The sequence below is a fragment of the Paralichthys olivaceus genome, chromosome 12 (genome assembly GCF_024713975.1).
Source record: "Paralichthys olivaceus isolate ysfri-2021 chromosome 12, ASM2471397v2, whole genome shotgun sequence".
In the NCBI taxonomy this organism is placed as follows: domain Eukaryota; kingdom Metazoa; phylum Chordata; class Actinopteri; order Pleuronectiformes; family Paralichthyidae; genus Paralichthys; species Paralichthys olivaceus.
In genome coordinates this window covers 1,275,603-1,293,258 of record NC_091104.1, presented here as the reverse complement: position 1 = coordinate 1,293,258, position 17,656 = coordinate 1,275,603, and the positions used below count along the sequence as shown (strand labels likewise).

The window sequence follows — 17,656 nt, the reverse complement described above, 5'->3', positions numbered from 1 at the left end:
ACACTGAACCCTTAACAGATTGTATAAAAGCACCACCCACTGACCAATCAATTCCTTTGAAACATGACATCAGCGTTCTTAGAGGATCCCATGGAGCAGGGTGTGGATTCTTAGAGGGTCTCAGAGGAGGACAAGGGACTTTAAAGACTGACAAAATCCTTTTATGGTGAAACCTTACACCCCAGCCCGTCCACTCCACTCTGTATCTGTCAATCGGCTTGCTGCTACCTCATTGTGAGTTGACCACTCAACAAAATCATGACTGTTTGCTGTCCTGGCTCCTAAATGGTGGAATGAGCTCCCCATGGACACCAGGACAGCAGAAAGTCTACATATCTGCCGCTGCAGACTAAATAAAACCAATTTTAAAAAAAACTGTTGCACTTATATGGCACTTTGTAGTTAGGCTTTTTGAAGCAAAATGTACTTACTTGATTATTGTTGTTCTGGGTTTGTTCCCTCGTGGTTGATGCACTTATTGTAAGTTGCTTTGGATAAAAGCCTCAGCTAAATGAAATGTGATGTAATGTAACACATTCAGCAGATCTTGATGAGACAAACCTGGGTTCACTTAACAAGTTGATAACCAGCTTCGTATGACCACTTAGCCTGATTGCGATTGTTAGGTCAAGTTTACCTGGATATCAAAAAGATATCTTGAGTATGTTGAACTCTTTGTAGAACCGGCCCCAGGATGAGTTCAATGATGGGTTCATGTTATTCAATTGCACAGTGTGTTTGCTATTAGAGCTACCACAGACATGCCTAGTCATGAACACAGCCTCTAATTGGTCAACTAGTCAGGAATAAAGCCACTGATTGGTTGACAGACTCAACCCAAGGCATTGTGGGATTGCTGGTTGACAACCAACAACAACAATTACTGTTTTCAACACAGATACATTTATCACAGAAATCATCCAATGTTGGATTTGTCATTATGAATTTGTGTCTCCAAATAGACAGTAAAATTCAAAGCTGGATTAAAAACATTCACTACCAATCCCTTATTGGAATAGCATAATGCTACCCCAATTGAAATTTAAAAACACGATTGTTTAACTAGTTAAAGGGATAGTTCATAGAATAATGAAAAATAACTCATTATCGACTTGCCACTATGCCGGTGGAGGGGAGGTTGCAGCCAAATCCAATACAATTGAAGTAAACAGGACCCCTTCTTCAGACATAAAAAACAACAGAAATAAAACATAACATGCCTCCATATTGCTTGTGTGGTGTCATCCAAGTATCCATATACCCGACATTCATATTCGATTTGAAAAGAGGTCATTTGCACCATGTTTTTAGCCTAAATGTTCTATGATAGCCTCCTCTGAGGCGTGCTCACATTCTCAGGAACAGGAATTGTCAAACCCAAAACTTGTTTCTTAGATCCCATTCCTAAAAGAAATTCTGCCCATAATAATTAGGGCTTTACTGAATACAATCAATCTATCGTTATCATCAAAATATGTACCACAATCTTTTAAGCTAGCTGTAATCAGACACCTTCTCTAAAAACCCCAGTCTGGACCCAGAGGTATTAGCCAACTCCAGACCGACATCCAACCTCCAAAGTTGTAACCAATCAACAGTGTGAATTTCTCCAGGAAAGTTATCTATATGAAGATTTTCAGTCAGGGTTTGGAGCTCATCACAGTATGGAGAGACCCTTGGAAACTCTATCATAACAACAGAGAACCTTGCCTTTGGTAAGTGTCACGATTTGTATGGCTCTTTTTTCCAGCAAAAAGTCTTCTCATTCTTGTTATGGCATTTTAGAACCCTCTTCCTTATCAAAATAGTTTTAATTTTAGAGCTTGAGCCTCTTGACGTGTGTTTAGGACCATAAGGACCAGCACTTCTGTTCTTGAAGCCATTTTAATCTTTAATTTTGTGAGGCCGTTGTGGCTCAGGCAGTATAGCAGAAGTGTCCCTTGGGCCGTCCAGCCGGCAGTGTATAAGTGATGTATTATAGAGATAGTGCTGCACATAGATGCACTGTGCGAATGTGTTTGACCTGTCTGAGCTGTACTGTTAAGTAGGGCTGCGATGATTTGTCGACGTTGTCGACAAAAATCGATAATAGAAATAGTCGACAATGAATTCCATTGTTGACTATTGTCGCCAGACGTGTTTTTCCAACAGAGTGAGGACTCTCATTTAATTACAATCTCTGCCGAGAGTCGCACATGGCGTCACGTACACAGAAATGGTGGCGTCCAACACAGTAGCTACGCGTACCAAAACGTCTAAAGTTTGGGAGCATTTTAGCCTGGATACGGAGAATAAAAAGATAACTTGCAAGGTTTGTAAGGCAGACCTTGCGTATCACGGCAGCACCTCGGTGATAGACGAGCATTTAAAGAGAAAGCACGTCGGGCAGTTGAACGAAACGGAGTCTGACTCGCCTCGGTAAGATTCAAGTAACATTCAAGCCAATACATGTTTTCTTTTTGATGTACATTGTACATTTTATAAACTTTTTTTTCGCTTTAAAAGAGAGCTTTAACGTTACGCCTGACAAACGTATTTTAAATTAAATGCATGCAGTCCGAAGAAGAGAGCCACCATGGACCCCTTTCTGCAAAAGAGGCAGATGTGCACCCCGCAACGGGTGACTGCCCTCACTGAGTCAGTATTGCAGATGCTGATCTATGATATGAGGCCGCTCTCCGTGGTCGATGGTGCCGGGTTTCAACAGATGATAGCCCAGTTCAACCCAGAATACATCCTGCCATCCAGAACCCATTTCACCCACTTGATGGAGCAGAAACACAGTACAACGTTTCTGAAGGTAATTGTTTAAAATACACACACACACACACACACACACACACACACACACACACACACACACACACACACACATTTCATAATTCATATAAACAATCACACATATTTCATACAAGCAATCACAAATTTCATTTAAAAGCAATTATATATTTCATTCATATATTATATTTACATATATATATTAAAATAGCTGAAATACATAACTTAATTTTGGTAAAATCATAGAGTAGCTGCAATTATTAAAACAGTAAAACTCGTATGTTGAATAGTTTCTGTTGACATGTAGGTTTTTGCACTTTAAATATTTACAAAAATCAACTTTTGTGTTTAAAGGTAAAGGAGATCCTAAAAGAGGTCAACAGCTCCCTCACACTGACGTCTGATGTTTGGACCAGCCGTGCCAAAGAGGCATATCTTGGAGTTTCGTGTCACTTCATCACCAAAGACTAGCAAATGAAGACTTTGAACCTCGCCACTCTACCTCTGGAGGGGAGGCATACTGCTGCGAACATCATGATATGGATGGAAGAGGTGATAGAGAGATTTGACATCTTGCCTAGCAAAATTAAAGCAATAGTACACGACAACAGGTCTAACATGGTGGCGGCAGCCCAACTCCTGGAAGAAAAACACGGTTGGTCTTCAGTCCGCTGTGCTGGGCACACCCACCAATTTATCGTCAACAGTGCCCTCAAAGAGCCCAGCATCAACAAAGCTACTGGTGCTGCAAGAAGCTTAGTGGAGCACTTTAGGAGAAGTGAGCTGGCAAATTCAAAACTGAAGAAGAAGCAGCAGCAAATTAACACCGCAGAGCACAAGCTGATCCAAGACGTCAGTACACGATGGAATAGTACTTATTACATGGTGGAGAGACTCCTGGAGCAGCGCTGGCCAGTCACTGCAACTCTCTCTGACCCTGAGGTAACACCAAGAGGCAAGCACTACTTTGACCTGAAGCCAGAGCAGTGGGTGCTACTTGAAGAGCTGGTGCAAGGGTTGGGGCCTTTTGACTGTGCTACCGTTTTCCTCAGTGGACAGGAGTATGCTACTGCTTCATGTCTTCCACAGCTGGTCAAAGGGCTGCAATGGTCCATACAGCAAACCCAGTTTGAGACGAGCTCAGGAAAAGCCTTTCTAGCCATTGCAGGAAAAGGAATAAGTGAGAGATGGGAGAATCTTAACACTGTGTCTGCAGAGAGAGACAACCCACTTGTTCTTGCAGCTGCCATTGATCCAAGATTCAGAAAGATGAAGTTTATCTCACCTGAAGATCGCACAAGGGTGCAAAGTACAGTTGAGGTTCTTGCCATAAAAGAAGCAAAGGCCGAGACTGGGATATATGATGACCCTGAGCTAGAGCAGAAGAGGAGGGGTAATGTCCCAGGGGCAAAGTCAGCTCTGGATAACCTTCTTCAGTCTGACACTGACAGTCTGAGTGACGAAGAGGAGGAAACCCAGGAGGACAAAAAAATCCAAATGGTGAGGAGGGCAGTTCAGAGGTTCTTCACAGAGGCACCAATAGCCAAAAAGGATGACCCTCTCAGCTGGTGGAGAGAAAATGAGGGGCGTTTTCCCACACTGTCAAACCTAGCAAGATCTCTTCTGTGCATTCCTGCAACATCCACCCCGGCAGAGCGAATCTTCTCAGCAGCAGGAAATATCTGCTCCCAGAAGAGAGCAAGCCTCACACGAGAGCATGTGGATATGCTGACTTTTCTTAGTATGAATAAACTGAATGACATAGCCTGAGCCTCATTTTAAACCTGGTCTGTCCACCATGACAGGTTTGTGTCCAGGTTGTATCACACAGTCCATGTTTACAACTTGTATTTGGACAACCCTGAATGCTTTATTTTCAGCTGTGTATCTACAAACGTCAGTTGTTAAAACCGTTAGATTTCAAACTGTTGAGAATTGTAGAGTTCTTTTGCAACAGACTGTGCAGTTGACCACTGAATGTACTTCACAAAACGCACTTAATATTTGTTTTATTTACTGTTTTACTGCTGCTAATGGGCCTGTCCTTGGTTTACAGGAAAAAATGTTTACTTAATTTTAATTAATTATTTATTTTTTATAAAACACATTTGCCTGTCCTTAAAAAATGGACAGAGGTTTATTTATTTATGGATTTATGTCTATACTGACCAAGCACTGTGCCTAATTGGTTTTAGAAAGGACATTTTTATTTACTTTTTGTATGAATCAGCAGCAAAGTTGAATAAAAGATGCATTTTTCATTGAAGTACCCATCTTTCTTGTGTTAATTATCATTTGCCACATAATTAAAGCAACTTCATGCTATATTTAAGAAAAAAATAATAATTATCCGATTAGTCGACGAATGGTTTCAATAGTCGGTGACTAGTCGACTATTAAAATAGTCGTTAGTTGCAGCCCTACTGTTAAGCGCTTTGAGTAGTCAGTAATACTAGAACAGTGCTATATAAAGCCAGTTGTTCCCCAACCGTGTTCTAAAGTTAAACAATCAATGTAAATGTTAAATGGATTGTCTTATCAACCACTCAAAAAGCCTTACAGTAGAAGTCACATTCACCCACCCACGCGTATCTATATGCAGCATTGTTTCTGACCCACAACATTCATACACTGTAGGTACAACCATTGAGGGCTATTTGGAACTCAGAAACTTGCCCAAGGACACTTCCAAATGCAGACTGGAGGTGCTGGAAATTGAATCACTAACCTTTTGGTTAGTGGAAGATGACCCTCTCTGGTTAGTAGGTGACTCTCTACCTGAGCCACAACTGCCCCAACATCATTTAGGAAGGGATTATTCTCAGTAAATGGAAATTGAGGTAAATCCAAACATTTGCTTATGCAGATATATTTAAAAAGACTTTGCAGTTATTATATGGCCTACATGATATATCTTTCAGAGTTTTAAGATACTGGTAGGCTTTCTGTCACATACCTCTGATGCTCTTTGACAACAGCCAGGACATCATCAGAAAGTTGCCGTGAGTCCACTGAGAACTTAAAGAGCTCCTTGAGCTGGGATTTGAGAAGTTCCACCTGGGACTCTTCCCTTGCCAGAGTATTCTTCACACCCTGCAACATACAACATAAGTAAAGAAAATATAAGCCACAACAGCAGATGTTCACTCAAGGCCAACAGTCCGACAAGTCCACCAATTATACCACTTATAGTATCATATCATATATATACCGTGGAAGTCTGGTCCGTGGTTTCTGTCATATATATGTTTCAGTTTGTGATACGCGAGGGACTAGGGCTATATAACAATAGGCCCAATCCGCGGTTCGGACCTCATATTTTGGGCCACGGTTCAGTTCATACCTCGTTATTTTTTCTTTTTTTTAGGAGGGTTTAAGAAAAAGCAGGGGAAAAAATCTGGCATTTGGAACAGAAAAGAGAAGAACACTAAAGAACATGTTGTTCTTGACTTAAATCTATAAATCTGCGGCAACTATAGAACACCCCCATGCCTATCCTTCCACTTGGTCCCTCCCAGAACGTTTATTTGTGGTTCGTTTCCCGGGGTACTGTTTTGGATGCGACATCCTGGAGCGGACAGAGACATTTCTAGGGTGGCTGTGGCTGAGGGGTAGAGCGGTCGTCCTCCAACCAGAAGGTTGGAAGTTCAATCCCCAGTCTTCCCATCTGCATGCCAAAGTGTCCTTGGGCAAGATACTGAACCCCAAACTGCCCAATAAAACAACAAAAAAGTGCTAGCTATAGAAGCACTGTATGTATGTGTGTGAATGGAAAACTATAGTGTAAAGCACTTTGAGTGGTCATCAAGACTAGAAAAGCACTATATAAATATAACCATTTACCATTTAATATAGCTAATGAACAAAAATACTTATTATTTATTAAAGACCAGCTTACATTACCAAGTAATTTTTTTTTACCTTGAATTGGGCTTAAAAAGATGGATGATGTCATGGATGTTGCAACATGTTTGATGTTTGACCTTTGCAAGTCACTTTTCGCCGCCATGTTTTGCAATCTGGATATCCATGATGCCCTGGTCATCTTTTTCCATAATGCTCCAACACTGCAGCTTAAAAGGCCCAATATTTTACACAATTCTGGGATTTAATTTGAGGTATTGTAGCCCTAAGATGATATATCAGTGGTTGTAAGTTGAAAAAACTACTGCAATTTGTATTTCCATGACTCCATCCCTCTTCTGCTCCAGACAGAACAGGCTGTTTTCGCCTGCCTCATTATTATTAATGAGGCCCTCATCTGATTGGCTGACTGCACTTTGAGTGTTACACAACCAGGCCTATCACCGGTATCCTGCTGGAGCAGAAGAACTCGCTGTTAAATACTAGTTTTGGGAGGATGTTTTTGCCTGTTTTGGCAAGGCAGTCGGACAATGTACGGAGTAACGTCTGTACTGCTTCACAGTGCTGTCGTAGTGGGGGGAAAGTGGAACTGACTTCTCAGGGCCCCAAAGGGTAGGGAGGGCCTTAAAAAGCCTGAATGGTAGTTAATAATAATAAATCATATTATTTTATATATTTTTTAACTAGCTTCTGTGATAAGAGAAATTGTGGCTGGTGTATAGCTAATATGATGTTAATTGAAATGCATATTTACAATAAATATATCCTTCACCTGGAAAATATTTGTACAGTGCTGTTTGTAATATATTTAGTATATATAATATATATAACTTGCACACTGTGGAGTTCTGATGATTTCATGTGAACATTACATTTTCACTGCTGAAAATCACCCCCCAAGCATAGGATCACACTGTGAAAGGCCTCCAAAAAAGAAGTCTGGTGGTGTGGGCTCAACTTCTCCACATCCTCCAGGACCCTCTACTGTAGAATGATTTTGAACCTGATTTTTCCATCAAAAAGAAAATAAATACAATTATTTCCTTCATATGTCCAATTAGCATTGACAAGTAGGTGGACATTATTAGCCTGTTACAGAGGACCGATGACAAATTACTGTGGAGATTTTCAAAATAACTCCAGTGTGCCTCGCTGTTCATAGTCACTGTGTCTTTGGCGTGCTCACCATTCGTGATCGTACACACACACAGTCAAATATGCATATTTACAGTGCAACATCAGCTGTGCAATTCAAATCAGAAGCAATGTGAAGGCTATGCAGTTACAACACAAATGTTCGCCTCATGGACTGTATTACACCTTCCACTCTCGCCTTCTTTGTTTAGCCAGGGTGCAGCTGTTTCAGCAGCGGTACATGTGACATAAACAGCTTGGGGACGACGGTGGTTGTACCAACAGCAGCAAAGTAGATAGCAAACATAATGTTAGTGCTGGTTAATTAAAACCACTGTGAGGAACAACAATGTGACTGTACATAACGTTACATGTGTTGTTTCTATGGTTCACAACATGTTTAAAATTAAGCTGCTCTGTGCTTACTTAGCAATGCCTTAGCGTTAATAATAATAATAATATTTATAGGCGCCTTTCACAGTATTCAAGGTCTATATAGATAAAAACAGAACAAAAAACAATGCATAGAAAAAGATCAATAAAATGAACAGTATATAAAACATGTAGCATTACAGTGCTAATGCTAGCGCAACCACAACAAGAGTAAATAGTGTATCACCCACTTATGCTACCTTGTTTGTGAGGTAATAGGTTACTTCATTCATTTGTTTACTTAATGGTTGAGGATCTTGAGCAGGGGTAAGCAGTGCAGGGATTGCTGTATCCTTGAGGGTTAAGCTGCTGGTGAAACTGCAGTTGTACAGAGTTGAGGAAGCAGTCGTGGTGAAATGATCTGAGCAAACACCAACACATTCTTGCTGAAATGCTGTAGTATAGATTTCTTGGAACAGACTGACTGTTTTCATACTTTGACGAACCTCCTGACCCCCTTTAACTGTTTTCCTTTAAGGCGCATGGTCAGCTCTATTATGTAAATAGAGCTAAGTGAGGAGGACCACTACAAAGTCTGGTAAGACCTCCTCTCTCTCTACCTGCACATGGCCGACGATGTCCTGATGTTTAAGGGCTGACTCTGCATGCTGTGTAGCTACAGATGGGATTAACTTCTTTCCATTTGCCAGAGTAGGGCAGTATCATTTCCACCCTAACTTTGGAGCACTGGAAGTTCTATGGTATTGTTAGGTCATTTGACAGTATTATAAAACAGTGTTATTGAATAGAGATGCACGATATACACTGCCTGGCCAAAAAAAAAGTCAACACCAAAAAAAAGTCACACACTAATATTTCGTTGGACCGCCTTTAGCTTTGATTACGGCATGCATTTGCTGTGGCATTGTTTCGATAAGCTTCTGCAATGTCACAAGATTTATTTCCATCCAGTGTTGCATTCAATTTTCACCACGATCTGTATTGATGATGGGAGAGTCGGACCACTGCACAAAGCCTTCTCCAGCACATCCCAAAGATTCTCAATGGGGTTAAGGTCTGGACTCTGTGGTGACCAATCCATGTGTGAAAATGATGTCTCATGCTCCCTCAACCATTCTTTCACAATTTGAGCCCGATGAATCCTGGCATTGTCATCTTGGAATATGCCCGTGCCATCAGGGAAGAAAAAAATCCATTGATGGAATAACCTGGTCATTCAGTATATTCAGGTAGTCAGCTGACCTCATTCTTTGCTGAACCTAGACCTGACCAACTGCTGCAACCCCAAATCATAGCACTGCCCCCACAGGCTTGTACAGTAGGCACCAGGCATGATAGGTGCATCACTTCATCTGCCTAAATCCAGGTGGTGACTTTTTTTTGGCCAGGCAGTGTATATCGGCTCGATATCGAATGCACAATACATATCGGCTCAATCATGGTATACATTATTATCTATTGATCGGTTGATGAAACTATAGCAGATGAAACATCCGATAAACACAGCTTGGCACTATACAAATAAAATTGAATTGAATTGAATTTCAGCAATGATGCGGCATACAAAACTAGCCATGATCAAATGCCAGGCACATAGGCAAATGATGACATCATATGAGGTAAAGATGCAGCAGACAAGGCAGCAACCTTACAGCCAAACGGCTGCTTTGAATCCGCCAGGGTCATTACAGCCAGACACTTCTCCCGAAGAAATAATCTTAATGAAGAAAAATGCAAGCCCAAGGGAACACAGCATCTGGCAGCAAAGGGGGGCGACAGTAGATTAGAAAGGATTGTGGAGGTCACATGAAGGCTTGTTGCACCTGTGTCATTTCCACATATTCTGATGTCTGATGCTCGCATTACTGAATACTGTGCAAGGGGGGAGGTGATAAGGAAAGTTTAAAAAAAAACAAGGGTATTGGTCACCACACTTGCACTGTTGAGGGGACGATAAACAGGAGGCACACCAAAGGGGGCCGCCGAATGTACTGTATCACTGACTCACCGGCCACTTTATTAGGTATACCCCATCCCAAAAGTGCTCTATTGGATTGAGATCTGGTGACTGTGGAGGCCATTGGAGTACAGTGAACCCATTGTCATGTTCAAGAAACCAGTTTGAGATGCTCCAACAGGCACAGGTGCCACGCCCCCTCCACCCTGCTCACCACCTTGACTTACTAATTTTCTGCGGGAAACACTGTACTAAGGGGCCCAAAGTGTGCCAAGACAATATCCCCCACACCATTACACTACCACCACCAGCCTGAACCGTTGATACAAGGCAGGATGGATCCATGCTTTCATGTTGTTTACACCAAATTCTGACCCTACCATCAACCAATGTTGCAGCTGAAATTGAGACTCATCAGACCGGGCAACGTTTTTCGAATCTTCTATTGTTCAATTTTGGAGAGCCTGTGTGAATTGTAGCCTCAGTTTCCTGTTCTTAGCTGACAGGAGTGGCACACGATGTGGTCTTCTGTTGCTGTAGACCATCTGCTTCAAGGTTCGACGTGTTGTGCGTTCAGAGAGGGTACTCTGCATACCTTGCTTGTAACAAATGGTTATTTGAGTGCCTTTTCTGGAACCACTCTGCCCATTCTCCTCTGACCTCAACAAGGCACTTTTATCCACACAACTGCCGCTTAATGGATATTTTCTTTTTTTTGGACCATTCTCTGTAAACCCTAGAGATGGTTGTGTGTGAAAATCTCAGTAGATCAGAAGTTTTTGAAATACTCAGACCAGCCCGGCACCAAAAACCATGCCACGTTCAAAGTCACTTAAATCCCCTTTCTTCCACATTCTTATACACAGTTTGAACTTCAGCAAGTTGGCACACACGTCTAGATACCTAATTGCATTGAGTTGCTGCCATGTGATTGGCTGATTAGCTATTTGTGTTAACAAGCAATTGAACAGGTGTGCTTAATAAAGTGGCTGCTGAGTTTATAAATAAAAGGGTCACACAGCCACACAAATCAGATGATTCAATAACCTTGAATTCCGTTACTACCCTAAAACCCAATACTATAGCAACAACCTGGGACACCCTCAAAGTTAATAAACACTGATGTAGTCTTATACAATAAAGAAATGCTTTCTACCTCAGGACAGTAATTTATTTTAAAGATGCAAAAAGAAGTGGCATTAATAGGGCTGGATGATATGGAAAAAAATCTTATCATGATAATTTTTTATATCAGTCAATATCGATATATGTCACAATATACATTAAATCAGCGCCACTGCACTGATGTGCATTACTCTGCACAGGTCAATATGTGACTGCTTATTTTCTGATCACTCACATGTAGAACTGTTCTTAATAAAAACCTGCTTAATTCATATTTATGTTCCTGGATAAATGGGGAAAAAATTCTGAATGTGCTCATTTCCATCAAATTTGACACACAAACTGATGATAACCTTTATTTAATTATTAATAGAAGGTGTCGGATCTTGGATCCTGATCGACGCAGAAATGCTGCCTATGTGAACAACAGAGAGCCTCATTACAAAACAAAACACGGGATAATTATTGTTTCATGTAATCATGTGTATTACTTTGTTTTCATAATCATAGGACACCATAATCATAGGAAGCCATAATCATAACTATAATATAATAGTCATAATGAAAAATGGTCAGTTACAATATTGCGCTTCTTTAGTCTTGATGACGATTCAAAACGCTTTGCAGTACAGTTTTTTGCCCATTCACACACTCTCTTGCATCTATGTGCAGCACTTTCATCATCACATTAACCACACACTGTCAGGGGCAATTTGGGGATCAGTATCTTACTCAAGGACACGGGTATTGAATGCAGACCTGGATTGAGGACGACCCACATTATTTCCTCAGCCACAGCCGCACCATGGAATGGCATAATAAATAAGAATGGAAAAACAGTACTGCCACAAGACATGCAAGTAGGACTTTCTTACATCCTGATGACATTTATAATACTGTTGATGTGTTAAGAGGAACATACCGTGTATTTCCTCCACTGGCCAACTATCTGCTCCTCAGTACAGTCCTCAATCTTGCATCCCTCATCCAGGTCCTGGTTCAGCCCCTGCAACATCTGCCTGAGGAGGCCAATGTCCTCTCCAAGTTGCTGACAACCGGCCATGTAGTGACTGTAAGAGTCCAGGCTCAAGCGCAGGCCCTCCTCAGCCTCCCAGAGGCCCTGTCTCAGCCTTTGCCAGCCCAGCCTCAGCTCCTCAGCCTCTTCCACCACTACCTCCACACCTGCAGGAGAGGTGCTGCTCCTCACTGCCTCCGCAACACCCTCGATATGCTGAAGGGTCTTCTCCTCACTGGCCACACTGTCATCCAGAGCCTTGTTTTGGGGCAGATGTAGAACCATAACAAAATGTGAAATGGACAAAGAGTGTTAAAATATATTAATAGTTGGTTTCAAATCAAACCTTTTCTGTAATTTTAAAGGACTTTGCACAATAGACGCATAATTATCATGCCAATACTTCATTATTACAGTACAAACCTGTATTCAATCAAAAGAAGCATTCACATCAGCAACAGAATTTGTATCCAATAGAGTGGTATTTGTGGCTTTTATTTTTTTGGACCAAGATTTTTTTCAAGTTTTCTCTTCAGACACATTTTAACATCAGATTGTCTGTAGCTGACATCATATTTTTAAGCGGTAGTATTAGCATTAGAAGAAGAAAACTTCCTCCTGTATCCAGCCAGACATAAACATAGATGTTGATGTTGATTCCATCTTTCTATCATTTATTCATGGACATTAACTTCTGGATTATTTACTATTATGTGCCATTTATTTATATCACAATTGATATGCAAATGCTTAAAACATAAATCACAATAATAATAATAATACCATTATTTAAAAAAAATAAAGATCAACCTGCAAATGTTTCAAATTAAAAGTATCAGACCACTGGAAACTGGAATTTTGTAAATGTAACTATTTTCAGAGGCAGTAGTAACATTAATTTGCACTATATTGAGAAGGCTTTTAAAAATTAAGATTTTGCAAATTGGGTAATCCTCGTAAGTAAACACTGATAAAATAGATTCAATGTTTTATGTTGAATATCGTCCTTTATTTGTTTCCTCTTTTGACGTTAACTATTCCTACTTTGAAGTAAATACTTGCTTCATTTATTTTCTCCATCCATTTAACCTCTTGATGATGGTTTGCTGCATATTATCTTTTACATAAATTAGAATTTATTTGTTCAAAATATATCATTCCCTTATTCTGCCTTTTCCACTGCAAAAAATAACAGGTAGGTTTAGAGAGGGTTAATATGGTGATATCAACAGCAGCTTTTTAATTGCATTTCTGTAACTCTTACTTTTAAGGCTTTGAGCTTAATCTCAGCTGTGTTCTCGCTGTCCATCAGATCAGTTAACTCCTTGGTTTTTAACAGCAGCCACGACTGGAACCCCTGAACGCAGCCTTGGTATATCTGATGATCCTCGGCTATCTTCTGAAGCAGCAACAGACGCTCCTAGCATAGCAGGAGACACATCATGGTATTTTTTAGTACATGTCTCAAACTTAACACTTTGGTATGTGAGTAATAGACTTGTGTGTGAATATACATTTGTACTCCCTGTGAGACTGTTTATTATTTCAAGTACATTTTGACATTTAAAACAAAAAGACAGCATTATTTAAGTCACAATTAGCATTTAGACTGTCAAAGTACCACTTGTGCAAATCATGAGCCAAAATTACAGATTTAATTCAAAATGGTGGACTACCTTTTGGGTAAGGTTATGGCTCCAGTTTATTTTGTAGGCCTTGGGCTGTTACACAAGCCTACCAAATTTTTGACTACAGCTGAGCGATATGACCTAAAATAAATAGCATGACTTCTGGGTTTGCTGAAGGAGTAGTCAGATGCATATGAAAATGTGCTCCCAGATTAATTGCAATTTACCCACCAAATAACTTGAAAAGTGCAACTTCTATCAGTAAAGAGGAACATGAGTGGGAGAAGAAATACTAAAGGCTGGGGAAAAGGAGGAACAATGTCAAGACCTCAGAAAAAAAGTCTGTTGCAAAAGCTAGAAACACTGAACCTGATCTAGCTAGCACACACAGTGACCCAGCTGAAAGCCAGAGGACCCCCAGGACAAGCACTAATCCCCAAAATGTAATTAATTGCAATTAAATATAGAAGAAACAATATTTGCATCTTTGGAGAGGCGGGGGGAACAGAGGGCAACTCACAGTTGCACAGTTTCTTGAGAAAGCGAATTGGCACTGCCATAGGACTTGGATTAAAAACAGTACAGCAGGCTCATCCCTCCTTGGTGAAACAACCCAGACCCAAAGCCCCTAATAGGCTTATTATGATAAACTTCCAGGAGTTCACAACCAATGAGACTGTAATGAGAGAAGCTTGGAAAAAGCTAAAATCCAGCTCAGTGTAACGGTGTAAATATGTTGAAAGATAAAATCCTGTCCAACGTGGAGCTCAGTCATAGTTTTGTATGTATTTCTTTTATTTTGACGTGTTTATTTTATTTTGAAGTTCTACAACAGGAACTGCTGGGGATTAAAGTGTGGCGCACCTTTTTTATCTCAGATGCAGATTCCCCAGCATTGAGTAAGTTGTGTCTTGCTGTCTGTCAGTGTTTTAGTTGATTTTGGTTGATTTAGTGTTTAATAATATGCTATTTTTGTAACTTTTCTTTTATAGATGACTGTGTTCCATGTGTGTGTTGCAGGTATGTTTTGTCATAGAAGTAAATTCAATTAGTAAAAAACTATACGATCACGTGTTAGGCAGATGCAGATTCCCCAGCATTGAATGACTGTGTTCCATGTGTGTGTTGCAGACACAGACAATAAAGTTAACTTGTTTCACCAAACCTGCCTCATGTGAAATGATTGAAAAGAGCAGCAGAGAAACGCCAGACTGTGACATTGGTGCCGTGACCCGTCGATTCTCCTGCTGGATGGTGGATTCTTCAGCGCCGATCCGGGGATTTTTCTGCTGCTGCTGATCTTCTCTGTGTGACCTGGTGGACGTGTAACTTGAACTGTGTTGAGCTGAATGCACATATTTAGGCATTTTTTCCCCTATTCGTCTGTGCTTAACTTTTAACAATTTTTTCCTTTGTTTTTCATTCAGTGTTTCATTTTTATTTCTGATATTGTGTATTTTTTTATTTGATGATGAGTGTTGGTGGGGAATATACTAGCACACCCCATAGCTTAGGCAGGGGTAGGGGAAGAGGATTGTTGAGTTCTCCTAAATTCTTGCAGTTTGAAACTCCTGTTGGGGGACATGGTAATGTTGCGGGGGTTAGTCAGAGCAGACCAGAGCTCCTTTCCGCCAATAGGGATGTAGCGTTTCCCCTTAGTCGCCCTGTAGGCTTTTCACATGAATCTCAAAACACCAGTTCTAATATTCCTAGCCCTGATGCCCTTGCTACTGAGATTGTCAGTCAGATGGGGGATGTGATCCAGCAGGTTAGCCAGAAGGTGTTACAGAACATTATAACTCAACTTAGCCCATCTGTTAGTGCACCTTTAACCTGTGCTCCCACCCCACCGACCACAGATGACATGTCAACCTCAAACATGCTTGATGCCTCTCGTGTGCAGCTTGTGTCTCACAGAAAGCTGAAAGATCCCCCATGCTTCAGAGGGGACAGCTCTGACCCTGTTTCCGTGAGAGAATGGGAGGACCTCATGAGGGCTTTTATTAAGAGAGGAGATCTGAGACCTGAGGAACAAGCAGAGGAAATCCTCATTCATCTTAGAGGCAAAGCTAGAGATGTTGTCAAGTTTGGCACCAGGAACAGTGATATTGACCTCACCCGTGACCCTGAGGCAATCTATGGTCTCCTTCGAAGGCACTTTGACTCTGCCCCATGCTCACCGCTCCCATTAGCTGACTTTTACACAACTTTGCCTGAGAGAGGTGAGGGTGCATTTGACTACTGGCTCAGGCTGCACCGTGCTGTTGACCTTGCCATTGAACGCCTTAAAGAGCAGGGCAAATCGCTTGACTGTCCTGGTACTGAGGTGACGCGCATGTTTATAAGGAACTGTCCTTCTCCTGACCTTTCTATGACCTTTCGCTCCAAGATAATGGAAAAGTGGACAGCTAATGAAGTTCAGGACATTTTATATGAGTATCATTCAGGTTTGACCTCCACAGTGAGCAAAGCAACTAAGGAGAGAGTGACGATGAACACGCAGCACACTGCCACTCCAACAACCACTGGGGGGCAGGGCTCACCGCAGCCGCAGGCCACGGACTCTGCAACCCTGGAACGCCTTATAAGCATGCTGGAGAAGGTGCTGCTGCAGAGACCTGTTCACTCGGGCCCAGCCAGACAGTCTGGCCCACGGCGGCCTAGGATGAAGGGTTACATGAGATGCCTTGTTCTGTTTGTCATGATGCTGCTCACTCCACCTTTACCCACTGTCGCGACCATAGACTCTGTTTCCAGTGCCACTCACCGAACCACTCTAGGCTTGCTTGTCCTGGCAGGACGTCGTCAGCCGCTCATCAGCAGCAGGAAAACTAGAGGATCCGCACCTTAGGGAGGATGGTGTGGATTATGATAGTGTTCCTCCCAGTTGTGATTGTGATGACATTGAATCCTTGTATGAATCTCTTTCTTCATTTGCACCGTCTGGAAAGACTGTTATTTTTCAATTGACACACAGACTTCAGAAATCTGACAGCTTGTTCTACACAGGTGTTTGTACCGCAGGTGGTGTTCAACTGAAAGGAATGATTGATAGTGGTTCTATGTCATGTTCTCTAAGTGAAGCTGCTGCTTCACGCCTTCTGCTGCAAAGCCCTGATTTGAAGAGTAGTCCTGCTGATGATATTGTTGTTGTGGGTGCTGGAGGACACCATGTTTATCCTACAGCTGTCTATGATTTGGAGGTGGTTATTTATGGTTTTAAGTTGCTCATCCCAACACTGGTTATCCCTGGACAAGTGGATGATATGATTGTTGGTAGTAATGCTATCAAGCTGTTAATACACTTGATGAAAAAATCTGAGGACTATTGGCGACTCCTGGCTGCACCAGTTGACATTGCAGATGATGAATGTGGCCAGTTCTTGTCCCTGCTTTCAAACACTGAGAAATGGCGGGGAGGGCCCATGCCTGAAAAGATCGGCACGGTAAAGTTGAGGCAGAATGTTACACTTGAACCCCTTCGTGAGCACCTTGTCTGGGGTAAACTGCCCGCATCTGCACCTTTATCAGTGGGGAGCACAGTGATTGTAGAGCCAACACAATCGAGATCCAGGCCCAGAAATGTGATGGTTGGCCGTGTTGTCACGCCTATGTGGGGTGATAGGTGGGTTCCCCTTAAACTTATCAACCCTAGCAGTAGGATAGTGACTCTAAGGAGAAACTGCAAGATTGCAGATGTCTTCCCGTGTGTCGCAGTAGAGGAGCTGTCTTCACCTGAGAAAATTTTGGTCAATAATCATG

At 41.6% G+C, this 17,656-nt stretch overlaps 1 protein-coding gene and 1 long non-coding RNA gene across 3 annotated transcripts in view; both read right to left on the bottom strand.

The window, feature by feature from the left end:
- The window catches only part of syne3 (spectrin repeat containing, nuclear envelope family member 3), a 79,780-nt gene that overhangs the window by 48,999 nt on the left and 13,125 nt on the right, over positions 1-17,656 (bottom strand). For both annotated transcript variants that reach the window (XR_011244815.1, XM_069536284.1), the window contains exons 5-7: positions 13,531-13,686; positions 12,174-12,524; positions 5,735-5,871 (exon numbers count right to left, since the gene is read on the bottom strand). Coding sequence is in view for 1 of the 2 variants with exons in the window: in XM_069536284.1 (XP_069392385.1) it covers positions 5,735-5,871; positions 12,174-12,524; positions 13,531-13,686 (644 nt within the window). In the remaining variant the exon portion in view is untranslated. The remainder of the gene's footprint in view (positions 1-5,734; positions 5,872-12,173; positions 12,525-13,530; positions 13,687-17,656) is intronic.
- Positions 16,307-16,794, bottom strand: LOC138412437 (uncharacterized). The gene is made up of 2 exons (XR_011244816.1): positions 16,662-16,794; positions 16,307-16,554 (listed from the first exon to the last, which is right to left on the bottom strand). It is a non-coding gene; the product is annotated as an uncharacterized lncRNA (long non-coding RNA).